The sequence below is a fragment of the Mus caroli genome, chromosome 14 (genome assembly GCF_900094665.2).
Source record: "Mus caroli chromosome 14, CAROLI_EIJ_v1.1, whole genome shotgun sequence".
NCBI lineage: Eukaryota > Metazoa > Chordata > Mammalia > Rodentia > Muridae > Mus > Mus caroli.
Window position 1 is genome coordinate 93,271,839 of NC_034583.1, and position 15,612 is coordinate 93,287,450.

At 36.9% G+C, this 15,612-nt stretch overlaps 1 protein-coding gene across 2 annotated transcripts in view; it reads right to left on the bottom strand.

The window, feature by feature from the left end:
- Nucleotides 1-15,612, bottom strand: part of Mycbp2 (MYC binding protein 2) — a 237,483-nt gene that overhangs the window by 90,778 nt on the left and 131,093 nt on the right. For both annotated transcript variants that reach the window (XM_029468874.1, XM_021181915.2), the window contains exons 34-42: nucleotides 12,351-12,542; nucleotides 10,206-10,412; nucleotides 8,962-9,093; nucleotides 6,389-6,567; nucleotides 4,228-4,370; nucleotides 2,770-2,870; nucleotides 1,910-2,128; nucleotides 1,295-1,520; nucleotides 165-283 (exon numbers count right to left, since the gene is read on the bottom strand). In XM_029468874.1, coding sequence (XP_029324734.1) covers nucleotides 165-283; nucleotides 1,295-1,520; nucleotides 1,910-2,128; nucleotides 2,770-2,870; nucleotides 4,228-4,370; nucleotides 6,389-6,567; nucleotides 8,962-9,093; nucleotides 10,206-10,412; nucleotides 12,351-12,542 — 1,518 coding nt within the window. The remainder of the gene's footprint in view (nucleotides 1-164; nucleotides 284-1,294; nucleotides 1,521-1,909; nucleotides 2,129-2,769; nucleotides 2,871-4,227; nucleotides 4,371-6,388; nucleotides 6,568-8,961; nucleotides 9,094-10,205; nucleotides 10,413-12,350; nucleotides 12,543-15,612) is intronic.

The following is a 15,612-nucleotide window of genomic DNA, read 5'->3' on the forward strand; positions in this document are numbered from 1 at the left end:
TCTGTGTAGCCCTGGCTGTCCTGGAACTCACTCTGTAGACCAGGCTGGCCTCGAACTCAGAGATCTGCCTGCCTCTGCCTCCCAAGTGCTGGGATGCACTGGGTGCACCACCACGCCCGGCGAGCCAATTGTTCTTAACAGACTGGGAAAACAACTTTTCTTACCTCATCAGGCCCGGGGCTAAATTCATATCCAATTGCAAAACACTTGAACCCATAGAAGGAGGCTTTGTCATCTTTCACATAATCTGAAGCAGTTTCCAGTGAGAAAAGGGCTTCATTTCCTTTAAAAACAAAACAAAACAAAAAGTCTGTCTGTGAGCAAGTACCTGTCTCTGCTATTGAGGTCAAAGTCTAAATATTTCATTATTTTATTATATAAATAATTTGTCAAAACGGTTATTAAAATAGAAAGAAGATGTTTTGAGGAAGAATCCTTTATTTGCTTAAGCAAGCTGTTAGAAGCAACCCTATCAACAACAGACCCAACTCTAAGGAATTGTTGGTAATTCCCATTATAACAACTCTGTTTCCTTAATCCTACTTTACATAAGTCTGGGCAATTTAAAAATGACCTATCAATTACTGAGTACCTAAGTTAGTCTTCTCTTCTTTGCATTAAGTAATCTTCCATTCTGCTATTTGGATTTTTAGGATCCCTTAACAAATCAACCAATCCAACAAAAAGTAGGTTAGAGTCAAAGGAAAAACTCTAAATTCATCCAGGCCAGATGATGTGAAAGATGACAAAGCTTCCGTCTGTAGTTTTAAGTGTTTGAAACAGTAGTCACTGTTAACTGGTTACAATTAGGGTACTTCAGACAAGAGTTTAAAGTTTACAGTTTTAAAGGAAAATATGAATATTAGAAATAAGTATTCACATACATCCACCCTCACCACCACCCTTACCCACATTCACATGTTAAAATGAGGAGCTTGAATCCTATTTCTACAATACATGGCATCTACTGAGGAAATAGAAATCAAGTCCAATTGCATACCTTTTAGGTAGTTTGGTCCCAACTATACCGAAGAGGCGGTATTAACCCTGAGAGTCCCACCCCACCCCACCCCACCCCACCCCCACACAAAATCTTCACAACAATCTCTCTTCACAAACTTAGATGGGACCACACCCCTTTCCCAGCACATCTTATTTATCCTTAACTGTAACCAAGACCCATACGTTTTAAAATAATTTTCTCTGAAGTTAAACACTTTCCATAATGAATTTTTTAACACACACACACATAACGTTTCCATTTCATCCCATAAATAGAGAAGTGAAAATTCACCTGGCAACACTAAAACCATAGTAGGCCATCCAGAGGATCCCGAATATTTCTTTAATTCTATCCATGAATTAAGGTTTTCATGAACAGATGTCAGTTTTGCTCCATATCCAGAGTTCTGAATGGTTCTGACAGGAATAAGCAAACGGATGACGTCTTCTGACTGTGCAGTACCACACTGAGGGTCAAATTCGATTGTCATCCACCTAACACATTCTGGGAATGTCACCTGGCGGTAGACAAGAGGATATCTGTTTATGTGTATGTATAGTTTTATTAAATGAAACAGAATAATGTTATACTACAAAAAATGAAGGACTAAAGGAGAAACAAACTGAAGGAAACAACAGATTGTCTTATCATTTAGTTTAACATTTGTCTTACCATCCATTTAATAATTAGAAAACAAAATTGTCTTAGTCAGGGTTTCTATTCCTGCACAAAGCATCAAAACCAAGAAGCAAGTTGGGGAGGAAAGGGTTTATTCAGCTTACACTCCCAAACTGTTGTTATCACCAAAGGAAGTCAGGACTGGAACTCACAAAGTACACTTTCTGATATCATTAGAAAACCTCAGATCCAGCTTTGATTTTGAGTCTTGCTAAGAATGGTACCCACCTTGTAGTGCATCACACAGGCAGGCTTGTATGGGTGCTCACTCTCAATGACAGCATAGTGATTGGAAGTGGTACAAGCCGAGAGGCCTTGCTCGGGCTGGTTGCCTGTCGTACTATCAGTTGACTGATTGGGATTGAACGCAGGGGGTGCATACTTCTGATTCAAAATGGCAACTGAGGGAAGCAATTGCTGGACAAGGCCAAAAACTTCTACAGCAACCTAGTAGATATAAAAAATATAGATGATTAAATAAGTGTGAAATTCATTTTACTTAAGAACTACCCTAATTGTTGGTAACTCTTATAAGTACCAGTCTCCATATAGTTTCTATAAAGTATTTTTTTTAATGTGTTTTTAGTGGGTAAAGAAATTCATTCTAAATATTATATCGAAATAATCTATATTTTAAAACAATTGCTTTTCTGTGATCTATAAATAAATAGCTTTACTTTATTTAATTATGCCAAAGACTGTACAGTCTATGACATTCTTCATGTCTTATCTCACTACTGTAAAATAATCTTTTTATTGATAATTTTATTAAAACTGGAGAGTTGGCATCAAGTTCAGATTTTTTTAAAAAAAAAAAACATCAGGTTACTTAATCTTTCTTTATGTCATATTTATAAAATAGATTTCCTATTCCTAATTCCTAAATTCTTCAAGTGTGAAGCCAATATGTACACTAAATCAATTAGCAGTTCGGGGAACAATGAGACTTAGCTAACGACTTCTAGCACTTAGGATGCTCTCTCTGTTACCTATTACCCTAGTGCCTCAGTGATTAAAGGGAAGATGTAAGACCAGTGAAATAGTACCAGTGGTAAGAGATTCAAAGTTATAGAATTTTGATTACACACCTTGGGAATAGCAGCGGCTACTGGTCCTATGTAGGCTATAATAAGGGGAAGCAGCATGGAAAACAGACTGGAAGAGCTAAGCAGTTCTGGAATGTCATCAGCTAAAAAAAGCATTGAGACTGTAGTTAGAAGGTAGTTTGTTATACTGTATGCATGCTCTCCTAACCTCTACCCTGTTATCCTCAGAAAGCTGTGCTTGACATCAACTATACATTTATGAAGGACAGGCTCAATTTATTCTAAGGGATTTATTGTTATCTCAATCCTTACAATAGATACTTTCCACTTTTTAAAAGGAAAAGTCAAGTTACAAAGTGTTTGTATATCTTATAGTAAATTCATAACATGGTCTACATATATACCTGTAAAATGCTACAGAAAGGAGTAGAAGCTAGGGCAATGGTTTTAAATGGCTACATGAGTGACACGAAGCAAATTATTTAGAATATCAACAATATTTCTTCACTGAATGCTATTAGGATTAAATTAATCAACATATAATATAAAATGCTTAGAATAATATCTGTACATAAAAACATTCCAAAAAGCATTTGTTGTTACAAAGCTATTGTGACTTCTTTTTTCCCATAAAGCACTTTGCTGACAGCCATTTTAGTTATTTACCCATGATCATGATGCTTAAAAGATTGACTGAGCCTATATATTTATATTGTAGGGCAATTGTTCTTTCAAATATGGAGTTCTAAACCTATGAACAAATATTCGTTGCATATGAATGAATGACATATATTAACAAAATACTTTTTCAGCCTAGCCTAAACCTGTGGAATGGAACAACATTTTAGGTGAAAGGATAACACTGAGTATTTTACACTAGTAATTCTCCTTAGTGTAGAGAGTTGCCTAGATACACAGGTGGGTAACAGGAGAAAGGTAGCAATGCCATTACTTGGACATTTCCATTCAAGAAAAATGCATGTGAGGTTGCATTAAGGCAGCTTAAACCAGGCACTGGTAGAACAGAGAAAGAGAAAAATACTAACTTGACTTTCCCGAGAAGAAATAGTTCTAGAACTTGATTTAGACAAGTAGATCTGAGGAGATGGGCAGGGTTATTCATCTGGTTATTCACCAGCCATTTGGATGAATAGTTAATAGATACAGGAAGCACAGTAAGAAAAAATTTTCACAATAGCAAAAAAGTTTCACTAACAAGAAAATAAGCAAAAATGAATTTAATCAGATGAGATGTTTCTCTTATTGACCAAACTAAAAAATTTAAAGTATTTTTGTTTTTTTTTTTTTTTTTTTTTTTGGTTCACTTAAAAAAAAATCTTCCTCAGAGTATGAAGGGAATGAATGATCCAAAATCAATACTGTATAGATGGATAAGTAAATAAGGAACTAAACACTCAGGGACTCCCCTTCATTAACTATTCACAAAAGAACTTCAGGTTCTAAACTATAACTCTAAGGAAAGGAAAAGGATAGTCTTACCATCCACAGCAAGAGCTCTGTGCAACAGGTCCTTAGCAGCTCGAACAACAGTGCTTACCACAGAGAGTGCTCTGCTACAGTTTTTATCTTCTTCATTAGCTTTACTTAGAAGTTGGGATTGTAAATCTCCATCAAATTCACTCCTGCGGCATGAATAAAATGAAAACAGTTTTCACTGAGAACTTCAGGCATCATATTCCGATCAGAAATCCTCAATAAACGTAAAGTGAAAAACAATTACAGTTAAGACAGTATATGTGGCATCAAATCTGAAGATGTAGGGGATGCAAAGAAATCTTCAGATCAGATGCCACTATGCAGTCATACATACTAGAATACAACATGAAGGTGATATATCAAAGCACCTGCCAGAGTTTTTAATGAATGTATGGAAAGGTGCATGAAATAATAATAAAAAAAGGACGGCATATGTATAATTATGTTAGTTTAGGATAAAGGCTTTGAACAAAAACCAAAGCAGACTATAAAGTAAAGGGTGCTATTTTTTGTTAGATTAAGTTGTTCTTTGTTGAACTAATATTTAAGAAAGACCTGAGTTGTGTTTAAAAACAAACTACAAACTCATGGAAAATGTGAGAGAATATTATCTGGACAGTGGGAGCCAGGTGCAGAGTTCATGGAATAGGATTAGACAAGTAAACAGGGTCTGATCATATGGACTTTCCAGGCCAGAGTAGCAAACGCCTATTTAATCGCAAAGCATCAAGAGAGAACTGAGGAGGGAGGGGTATGCCTTCATTCCTATCAGAGAACGCTGACTGTTCTGTGCAGAACAGAATGTGAAGGGCAGCAGAGAAAGAAGAGACCCTGAGATAGAGATGATGATCATTTTAAATTAGAGAGACTGGGAATCAGCAGTTCAATTATAGGAATGATAGGAGAAGTCACAAGTAGAACACTTTACAAATACGTATGTCAGAAATTACCAAATTAGATGCAAGAGAAAGAGACATCTAGAACAAGGTGTTTGGCTACAACTGGGTGCCTACTAAGGGACACATTAAACCTACAACATCTGTCGGCCAACCATAGAAAGCATCCTTTTATTTATTTATTTATTTATTTATTTATTTATTTATTTATTTTTTAAGGCGAGAACTATAAGGACTTACTAGAATGTTAGAAAAATAAAAATGTGAATATGGAAAGTCCATGCCCATATCTTACAAGTTCTTAAATTTAGGAACAATGACTCTAACCGATTCTGAAATGACGGCTATATCCCTAAGACACCCATTATTATCCTTACGGAGCATGTACGGTGTGGTGATTTAAGGGCATTTTGTTACCTGGAGTCCGACATCCAGACTGTGAACCCCTTTATCATCCAGACTATAAGCCCCTTTATCATAAGTCACTACAAATGAGATTTGGGAACAATGTTTAAATACTCAATGCCTTGGCTCCCTCATCTGTGAATAAGGGTAGAAAAAATTCCCACTGTGTGACTAGCCAAGGCAAAGACAAGAAGCACTACATATACAAAATTAGTGGCTTGATACAAAGTTAGGTTGAGGGGAAAGGGGGATAATTTCACCAAGATGATAGATAAGTTATTATTCAAAAGAATCAGACATAATGAAAAATGTATATATAGGGTTATTTTTCCTCAAAGATCATAATTTTCTGTTTTCCATCATTTACCTACCAAATAGCTCACTAAAGTACTCTAAGAACACTCCCACTATTATATGGTCTAGAGTCCCAGAGGCTAACCTGAGCAGGTGAAAATAGTTTTACATGTAAAACTGTTCTCCAACTGGATAAAATAACCAAGGCAATACCACTACCTGGAGAGTCAGGCTGGGTAACCTAGTTTAAATAATTATTTTAAAAATGAGTAAGTTCTGCTTGTATTTTAAAATAAAATCAAAGAATTAAAATAGTATCAGCAACATATATGGTAGAACAAAAAAACCTTTAGTGATATTGAAAGAATGACAAAAATTTAAAAGCATTCACCTTAATAGTTAATACTGAATTTATATTTTAAAATGAGGATTCTTCAAAGGGTTTGACTAAGTATGTGCTAGGAAGATAAACTGTAATTTAGGTCCATTACCAACTTGACATGTTTTGTATCATTGTGAGTGTTACCCACCACTTGAGCACATTCGTCTCTAACTATCGGCACACCTACCTATAGTATAGTATCTGGGGAATCTGCCCTCTGGTTTGGTTTGTGCCATTACTGCTCAGGCTGCATGTGCTGAAGGTAAAGGTCACGCCATCAGGGCACTGAACAGTGGTCATTCCTCCATCTCCATTGGCTGTGCGACTGCCATAGTTCCTCAAGCGCACAGCGTACTTAACATTTTCCTTCACGATGAAGACATAAAGCATTTTTTTAAATATTTTTATTAGGTATTTTCCTCATTTACATTTCCAATGCTATCCCAAAAGTCCCCCATACCCTCCCCCCAACTCCCCGACCCACTCAGACATAAAGCATGTTATATCCGTTCACAATATAAGGAAAATACAGAAAGAACCCTAGCAGTAAACTACTCAAATATACTGAAATATTGTGGTCATTATAAATAATATCATTAAATGAGCTTTAATGAATATAATAGCTAATACTTACTGAATACCTTTAGATAACAGAACCTTTTCCAAATACTTTATATGATCTAAATGAATTAATTCAAGTGCCCTCAGTAGGTAAGTATATTACTTGACAGATAAAAGAATTTGAGATGCAGTTGCTAAATAACTTGCCCAAAGTAACACAGCCGGGAAGCGGTGAGACCAGCAGTTGACCACTACAGGTCACACCTGTGCTTAATTACATGCATAAACATGAGTCAGACAAATATAAGCTAATACTGTTCTCTCAGTTTAAATTCTTAAAATAATTTAAGTATGTTAAAACCATAATTGTTATATCTATTACATTTTTATTTTAGAAGAAATTTACTCAGAGACAAAAATATGCCCACAAACACAGGAAAAAAAAATCCGTGAATAACTGCCCACAATATGTAGGAAAACAGAGATGCAGATAGTCATATTTTATGATCCAGGAGGCTTTTGTATTTTTTCTTTCACTTCTGCCGGCTAGTTTTATGTCAGCTACACACAAATTATAGTCATCTGAAAGGAGGGAACCTTAACTGAGAAAATACACCCATAAGATCAGGCTGCAGGCAAGCCTGCAGGGCATTTTCTTAGTGATTGATGTGGGAGACCACGTCTATTATGGGTAGTGCCACCCCCAGGCTGGTGGTCCTGGCTTCTATAAGAAAGCAAGCTGAACAAGCAGCGAAGAGCAGGCCAATATGCAACACTCTTCCATGGTCACTGCATCTGCTTCTGCCTTCAGGTTCCTGCCCTGTTTGAGTTTCTGCCCTGACTGCCCTCAGTGATGCTCTCATGATGGTGTTGATCATATAGAACCGCTGGGCTGCATTACAGGTGGGAATAGGCCTCTCGATGTGGGGGGCTGGGAGCTGACTCCAGTCCTCTACGAGAGTATTATGTGCTCCTTACTAACCACTGACGCAGCTATAAACCTTAAAGTTCTTAGCAAGTCTCTGACGAGTCTATTTTAACTTTAAAGTCTATTCTGAAATGGTATTTATTCACTTGCATCAGGGTTAGTTTAATTTTACTTTAACACTAATAATTACTTTAATTTATCTACTTTCGCAAATACTTGTATTTAGAAAATAAAGGATAAATCTTAATGCTTTTATGTATGTATGTATGTATGTATGTATGTACATGTTTTGTCTACATACAAATGCATGTGCACCATGAGCATCCCTTGTGCCTGAGTAGCTCAAAGAGGTCATCAGATCCCCGAACTAGAATTTCGGATAGTTGAAAGACACCATGTGGATGCTGGGAACTGAACCTGGGTCCGTGGCAGGAACAACTAGTGTTAATTGCTGTGTCATCTTTCTGGCCTCCACTAATACTAACTCTTAAGACCGCCTGTGCTTTTCTTAAAGCGTTTTTGGTGTACTATAAGTTGGAAGCATGAAGACTAATGCATAATCAGTTTAAATACTCTGCAACACCAAGACTTGTGCTTTGCTCTCATTGCTTAAACAGTATAACACTATAGCATTGATTAGTCTTCCTCACCAACAAAAGAGGCTTAAGAGTAGAAAAATGACGATATGCCAGATTTAAGAAAGATCACACAGGAGAATGCTGTAGTAGCACTGAAACTGAATAAATACTACTATATATCTTTTCTACTTATATTGTACAGCCCTTTAAAAAGCTAAATCTGTCTTACCCTGAATCTAGAACTGTCTGACTATACAACCTAACAATTTGTCCTAGTATACCAGACTTTGATACATGTAAAGACCAGAGCATAATATAGTACAATACCTCGGATATTATATTGGAGTAGGTAAATGCACGAGGAGTTAAAGCAACATAACAGATAAAAACCTTGGGAGAAGCCATAGTCAATGCATCTTTATTGTTAATTAGTATGCATGCATATCTATGTGGGAGTGTATGCCTATGCCTGTGAGTGCAGCCACCTGAAGAGGTCAGAAGAGGGTGCTGGGGACCGTGGACCTGAAGTGCCTGGTGCCTGGTGATCTACTGGACACGGGTGCTAAGATTCAAACTTATGTCCTCTGCGAGAGCAGTGCATAGAAGCAGAGTGTACTCTCTCCAGTCTACTCATCATTATCTTTAACCGTGCAACACTGCCTCTTAGTCTAAAAAGAAATGTGCTTGAATTACCTTTAAGGGAACAACTTTGTCAAGTCTGATTTCAGCTATGTCACTGGGTGAATCGTCTGTTGTATAAGTTCCTTTAACTAATTCTAGAGACGTCCATCTATGAGAATGAGTTGAATCTCCTGCATGTTCACTCTAATGAAGATAAAAACAGTTACAAGATGGTTAACTTATTGTAGGAACAGTTCTGATTATAATTCTTTAATGTCTTCAGGTAATTTTATTGCCTTGTATAAAAAATTAGTTATGGGCTAGTGAAGATAGGTCAGCAGGCAAACCAGCCTGACAGCCTGAGTTTAATCTCTGAGATCCTACACATGCTGGGGAAGACTGGGTCCCACCGTTGTTCTCTGATCTCCACATATGCAACTTAGCATGTAAATGGATGTATGCACACACACTCACATACACAAATAAATGTATTAAAAAATGAAATTAGTCATTAGCATTTCTTTATACAATCTGAAGAAAGATTTTGACACTCCAAGCTATTCACTTTTATCTTGTTTCCTGCAGAGATTAAAACATAGACTGACTTGTACCATCTTAGGTCTTGGGTCTAGGTCTTTGGACATCTTCAAGGAAAGACTGCACATTGAGCAGAATGAAGCAGATGTTAATTAAAATTAATTGAGCAAAAGAATCAGTCAAATAGATGCTATTACAAGAGACTTATTTTTGTGTTTTCTGTCTTATATTAAAGATACTTTGTAAAAATTCAAGCACTTAAAATATTAAGTGATATTAGAGAAAAATAGAGCTACAGCAATCAATAAGCTCTGTCTTCAGTAAGTATTTTCTATTAGGACTTTGATAAGATTGTGTAGCCTTTGTTAGGAGAAACAGTATTCACCTAACTGCTGTTCTAGGATCATGAAAAATGGCAACAGCAAAAAACAACCAATCAACTAACTAAACAAAAAGAGCAAAACCAAAGCAAGCCAAACCAACCAACCAACCAACCAAACAAACAAACAAACAAAACCCCATAAGACTTGGAATAAAAGGCTTAGCTATGTACTTTCTAGTTTATAATTCCATTTAAAAATCTCTCTTTTTCTATAATTCCAAAACTAAAATAAACAAAATAAAGTAAGAGAGAAGTGTGCTGAAATGTTCCAAACAAGCATAAGGCTTTTCATTCCAGTTTAAAGTTTACATATAGCTGATCTGTTAAATTCCTGAAGTCACCACACTAAGATGATGGTGAACTCTGGTGGCCACACTACTGCAAGCGTGGTACTCACATCATCAACCAACACCTCCAGCTCATACTCATGGATACCACCTCCTCCGTAGACAGCGAAACCAACAACCACAATTCCAGGTTTGTCTACTGCAAAACAGATTGCATCAGGGGACCCATTTCCAGTGTTCCAACTTCTTCCCTGACTTGTTTTTGTGAATCGGTTAGCACTGGCTTTGACAGAGTGAAGAGAATTAAGTCCATCAACCTGTAAACAACACGCACGATTCCATTAGCAGTTGTTAACCTGAGTATTATGAGTAACAACTGAAACAAAATATTTAGTGGACACATGTTAGATATTAAACATCCATTTGAATAATGTATTTCATATTAACATAATATTTTCAAAATAAACCCACAATCCTTTTTGGGAGGAAAAACAAAAAACAGAAGCATCAAAATCAGTTAAAACATTCAGATAAGTTATAAAACATGGCTAAGAAATGCAGTGAAAAGAGGAAAATAACAATACTTCACAAAATGTATCAAACATAATATTTGATACTTAAATTTTGTTACATTGGCTACAGAACACGATGTGCAATTTCTACTCCTGGGATTTATTCCAACAAGAAAGTTCACTTTACGACTATCTCACCACAGTTACATAAACTATGGTATAGGTAAGACAGAGATTCTGCCCAGCTTTTATATGAATTTGTATATGTAACTATAGACAGAGCAAAGCTTTGGGGCTTTTTGTTCTTTAAACACAATTTGTTTATTATTACCAGCCTGATCTCAGAACAATACTTGTTACTTATTAATAAAACAACTGGTGCAAGTTCATGGTGTTGTGTAATGAGGCAGTCAAGAACTTTGTCTAGAGAACCATATGTACTTTATATAAAGTGATGAGCTGGTCTATTAATGAGGACGCAGTTAAAAGATGGGACTGGAATGGGGAAATGGCTCAGGTAGTAGTATTTGCTCTATAATCATGGAGACCTGTGGTAAAGGCAGACTATCTGTAACCCCATCAGTAGGAGGTGCACAAGCAGATATAATCTGGGGCTCTCTGACCAGTCTAATAGATGAGTTTCTACATTCAGTGTGAGATCGTGTCTCAATAAATATGGTTGAGAAGGACTGAGATAGACAGCTAATATCAATCTCTGGCTTCTACATATATACACACATAGTGAGGCATACCTATATGTAAACACACATACATACCATAAGTGCACGTCCACACACACTCTGTGAAAGAGATTGAGAGAGTGAATTTTAAAAAAGTAAAAATAAAATGAGTTAAATCATAGAAGAGGAAAGCAAAGAAAAAAGTATTATTTTGTGTACATATATGCTGTGCAGGAGCACACACAGAAGCCAAAGGACAGCAGGTGTTTTGTTCAATTACTCTACTTACTCACGAGAAACAGGAGCTAGACTGGCAGCAAAAAGAGCCAGAGATCCTTTCTAAAACATATCCCTGACCTTACTGGAAATTATGAATATAGAAACAACATTGAAAGGAAAGTATGTCTGTTGTTACTGTTCTCTATTTATCGTTTTGAAGAACCCAGACTAGCCTCGCCTTGCTTCTACTTCTTGAGTGCTGGGTTTACAGGCATGTACTAATATAGTGAGTGATACTGTGAAAAAGAGGGCAAGGTTGCTTTGGGAAAGAAACTGATAGGAAATGACCATCAGAAATAAGCTTTATTGATGCACAGCCTTTTACAAGGGCCTTGATCAGGTATTGAGGTAGGTGAGCATTAAATATCAGGGATAATATGAAGAGGTCTTAGAGGGAAGGAGGAGCTTCGCTAAGATGTCTAAGTAAAAGAGAAAGAAAGTTACCACAGACAGGATGGTGGGGGTAGATGGTGTGGGGAGAACAGAGGAGAATCTTCAAAGAAATAAATCTCCTGAATGATAGAAAACACCTAACATGCGTGTGTGTGTGCCTGTGTGTGTGTGTGTGTGTGTGTGTGATTAGAAGAGTGTGCTGAGAAGGACTATAACTTAGTGGTGATAAAGCCCAACACAGCTTGGCTTCCTAACTATCCCACACAGAGGTGTAGGGGTTTCGGCCTGACCTCTTTAGGCTATGAGTGACCAGTGTCTTAAGAGATAGGTTTACTTCCCATTCTACAGAACCACATGCTTATTCATCCAGTTTTGAAGTAGAGCCCCTTACCTCTGACCCCAGGGCTGATGCCGTCAGCTCACTGACAATGCTGGCCAGCAGTCCGCAGGTGTTGGAGACCAGGTGTGAGGAGAAGAGCTCACTCTCCCTCCGAAGGCTGTTCCTCACCGGAAGCACCACAATGACCAGCATCTTCTCCAGCACTTCCCGGAAGCTCGTCATGCCCGAGATGTTCTCTTCACTCTACAGCAGGGTACAGGACAAGAGCGAGGCAAAGCTCTGCCTTACATCCCCAAGGAGTACACAGTCCTCCGTGGACAAATTTTTCCATATGATAGATACCCTAAAGATCTACCTGAATTAGTTCTTTTTGTTTCATAATTTACAAAATGTGTTTTTATTAGCTTTGTGACATTTTCACATACTTTCTTATTTTAACTACATAACAGTTTAAAATCTGTGTCTATGTGATAGACAATTAGTCATTCTATTTAAAATTATTTATCTATAAGACTTCAGAAAAACTTGTCTCTATAAAAATGGTTTGTACATTTATGAAATTCCTACACAGCTAATCCTTTTACAACTATTACATTCAATTTCTGAAAGAAAACAAAAATCCCAACTTCTGTCAATAGAAAAGTCCATTTGTGAAATTAGAATTTCATTAAAATTCAAACTCCAAAAAGATTTCTCCCCTAAATACTGAAAAGATTATTAATTCACCTGTTACTTCACACAAAGTCCTGTCGTCTATTACAGTCTCATGCACTTCACCCACAGTGAATGGACTGAGGCACATTGAAGTTCATTAGTGGGCATAGTAACCAGCCAATCCCTCAGTTTCATCAAAGATGGAAATAAATCAGTGTTTGGCACTGAGTTGGAATTCTTCCACCGAGACTCAACTTTTCTGACGCACGGGTATTATTTGCTATCACTCAGTTTTCAAAACTACATTCTTAGTTCCTGGATAAGTTAGTTCTTTTATAATAATTTTATTCCTGCTTTATACATAAAAATATTCATGAAAAAATACAGTTTGAATGAATAGGGGCCTAGAAACTAAGTCATTTTCTCCTCAAATCAAATTTATATATGAATCACCTATAGCAGAACTTTCCCATAATTGATTAAAATAATAAATACAAGAAGCCAATTACTATGAGAAGGAGGCGGGCCTTCCGGGTCTGAAAGAGGAAGAGGGAAGGGGGTGGTGGTGGAAGGGGACTCCCTTTTGGTATGTGGGAACAAGGAGGATACAATGTAGACAGGGGCTGTTAGTTTCAGTGGCAGGATCCAGGTGATTTCTAAAAGAATAATTGGGAAATTTAGGATGCTAGGTTCTCCACCCAGCGATTATACTATCTATTGGTTCTAAACTTGGATTGCCTGGTGTTTTCCTTCCTCGGGGATTCAACTGAGCTCTAGGCAGATGTAACCGTGGGGAGGAGAGAATGATTTCGGAGCTCTGAAGAGGCAGAGACCTCTTTGGTGGGACAGGCTTGGGCAAAAGGGAACCATGCCATCCCTCCCTCCCGGGACTGGGGTCAGAACAGATGGAAACTGCAGGCTGGTGTTTAGTGGGAGATAGTGTCGATTGCTTTTTAATATTACTGGCAGCAGTCACCCACTTAGGAATCAGTCTGTCAGTCAGGACTGTCATCAGCGTGACACACTAGTGACCTCCTAAGCTACAGTCTTAATGCTGAAGCACATAAAAGTGCTTCAAAGTTTTCCCCATATTTCAGTTAGTCTATTAACATCTGAGTAAATTACAATATTTTTGTGAACTTCTAACCTAACAATTTTTAGTAATTAAAATAATCCATTTTTAATTAAAACTCAAGTTAGTTTTTCCCTTCTCCAGAAACTTCCCTTTCCCAGAAAGTCTGCCTTGCAAAACACTCAAGGGCTAGTGATACACCACAACCGAGAGTCTTGTGCTGCTTCCTTTAGGAAGCGTCTGCAGGAGAAAAGGATATACCTGTGTTTCCTTTCTAGTCTGTAGCTGCCAAGAGAAGCAATACAAAAAGCTGCTCTAGTAACAACCTGTCAATGTGACATGTCCTACAGCAGCACACCAAATTCAAGGTAATACGAGCTTTCTAAACGATTTTTGGCAGTTTCTAGCAAAACTTTACATATTTTCCTTGATGTAGGAAAATTCTGCATGGGAGATAAGGGCACGTGCCAATAGTTGTAGGGCTTGGGAAACTAAGGCAGAAGGATGCAAGTTCCAGCTGACTTAATATACCAGGGAAAAAGGATCGTTCAGTACTGAAAATTCAAACTGGGAAAATAGTCATGACCATAAAGAGAAGTTAGGCAATGACACTGTTTAAAATATTAAATATTTGAGATGTTCAAATATATGTATTTATGGACATGGTTGACATGTATAATCTCCAGTAGGAGAGGAAGGGGAAATTGATGCAATTGTATTTCAATTAAGTATGCATAAAATTTTTTTTATAAAAAATTTAAGTTATAAAAAAACAGAAAAAGAATATATATTAATTGTGGTATATTTTCAAAGACTTTACTTGAAACACATAATTACTACTTTCTTTTTAGCAAATACACACAGAGCTTCAGTTTTCAATTACACTTCCAGGTCCCTCTGAAAACACTGACAACAAGCAAGTGAAATGACAGCTGAATATCACCTGAAAATATCTGGTAAATTTTTTTACCCACTTCAACTATAACATAATTAAAATTACAGTAAATAAGTGTGCAATAAATACTTGCTAAAAGGTTGAAAAAGATATTTAGAGTAATTTAAATTCCAAACAGCTATCTATAAGATTAAGGTTAGAATATTCATAATCTCACCAGCATTGAAATTTAAAGAAAAGATTTTAACTTTTTAAAAATTTTCTAGAAACAAATTACTAATCTTAGTATTTCTTTCCCTGGCATTCATTAATAACTAATAAGGCTAATGTTTTCCAATGCTGGCTCTTAAATTACTTTAAATTTCTACTGAGATCCTACTAAAATATGTGTCATCGATTTTATTATAGTGCTTTCTAACAATGCAAAAGCAGTTACCAAATGTTTCCTATGTTTAACATGCCAGCATATTTTATAAAACCCATTTCATACGTTACTCATTTCTTATGTACTTTATCCATTCTTGTGTTTTGCGTGTGCATGTGTATGTGTGGAGGTGTGTGTGGTGGAGGTGTGTGTGTGGTGGAAGTGTGTGTGTGTGGAGGTGTGTGTGGAGGTGTGTGTGTGTGGAGGTGTGTGTGTGTGGAGGTGTGTGTGTGGGTGGAGGTGTGTGTGTGTGGAGGTGTGTGTGTGG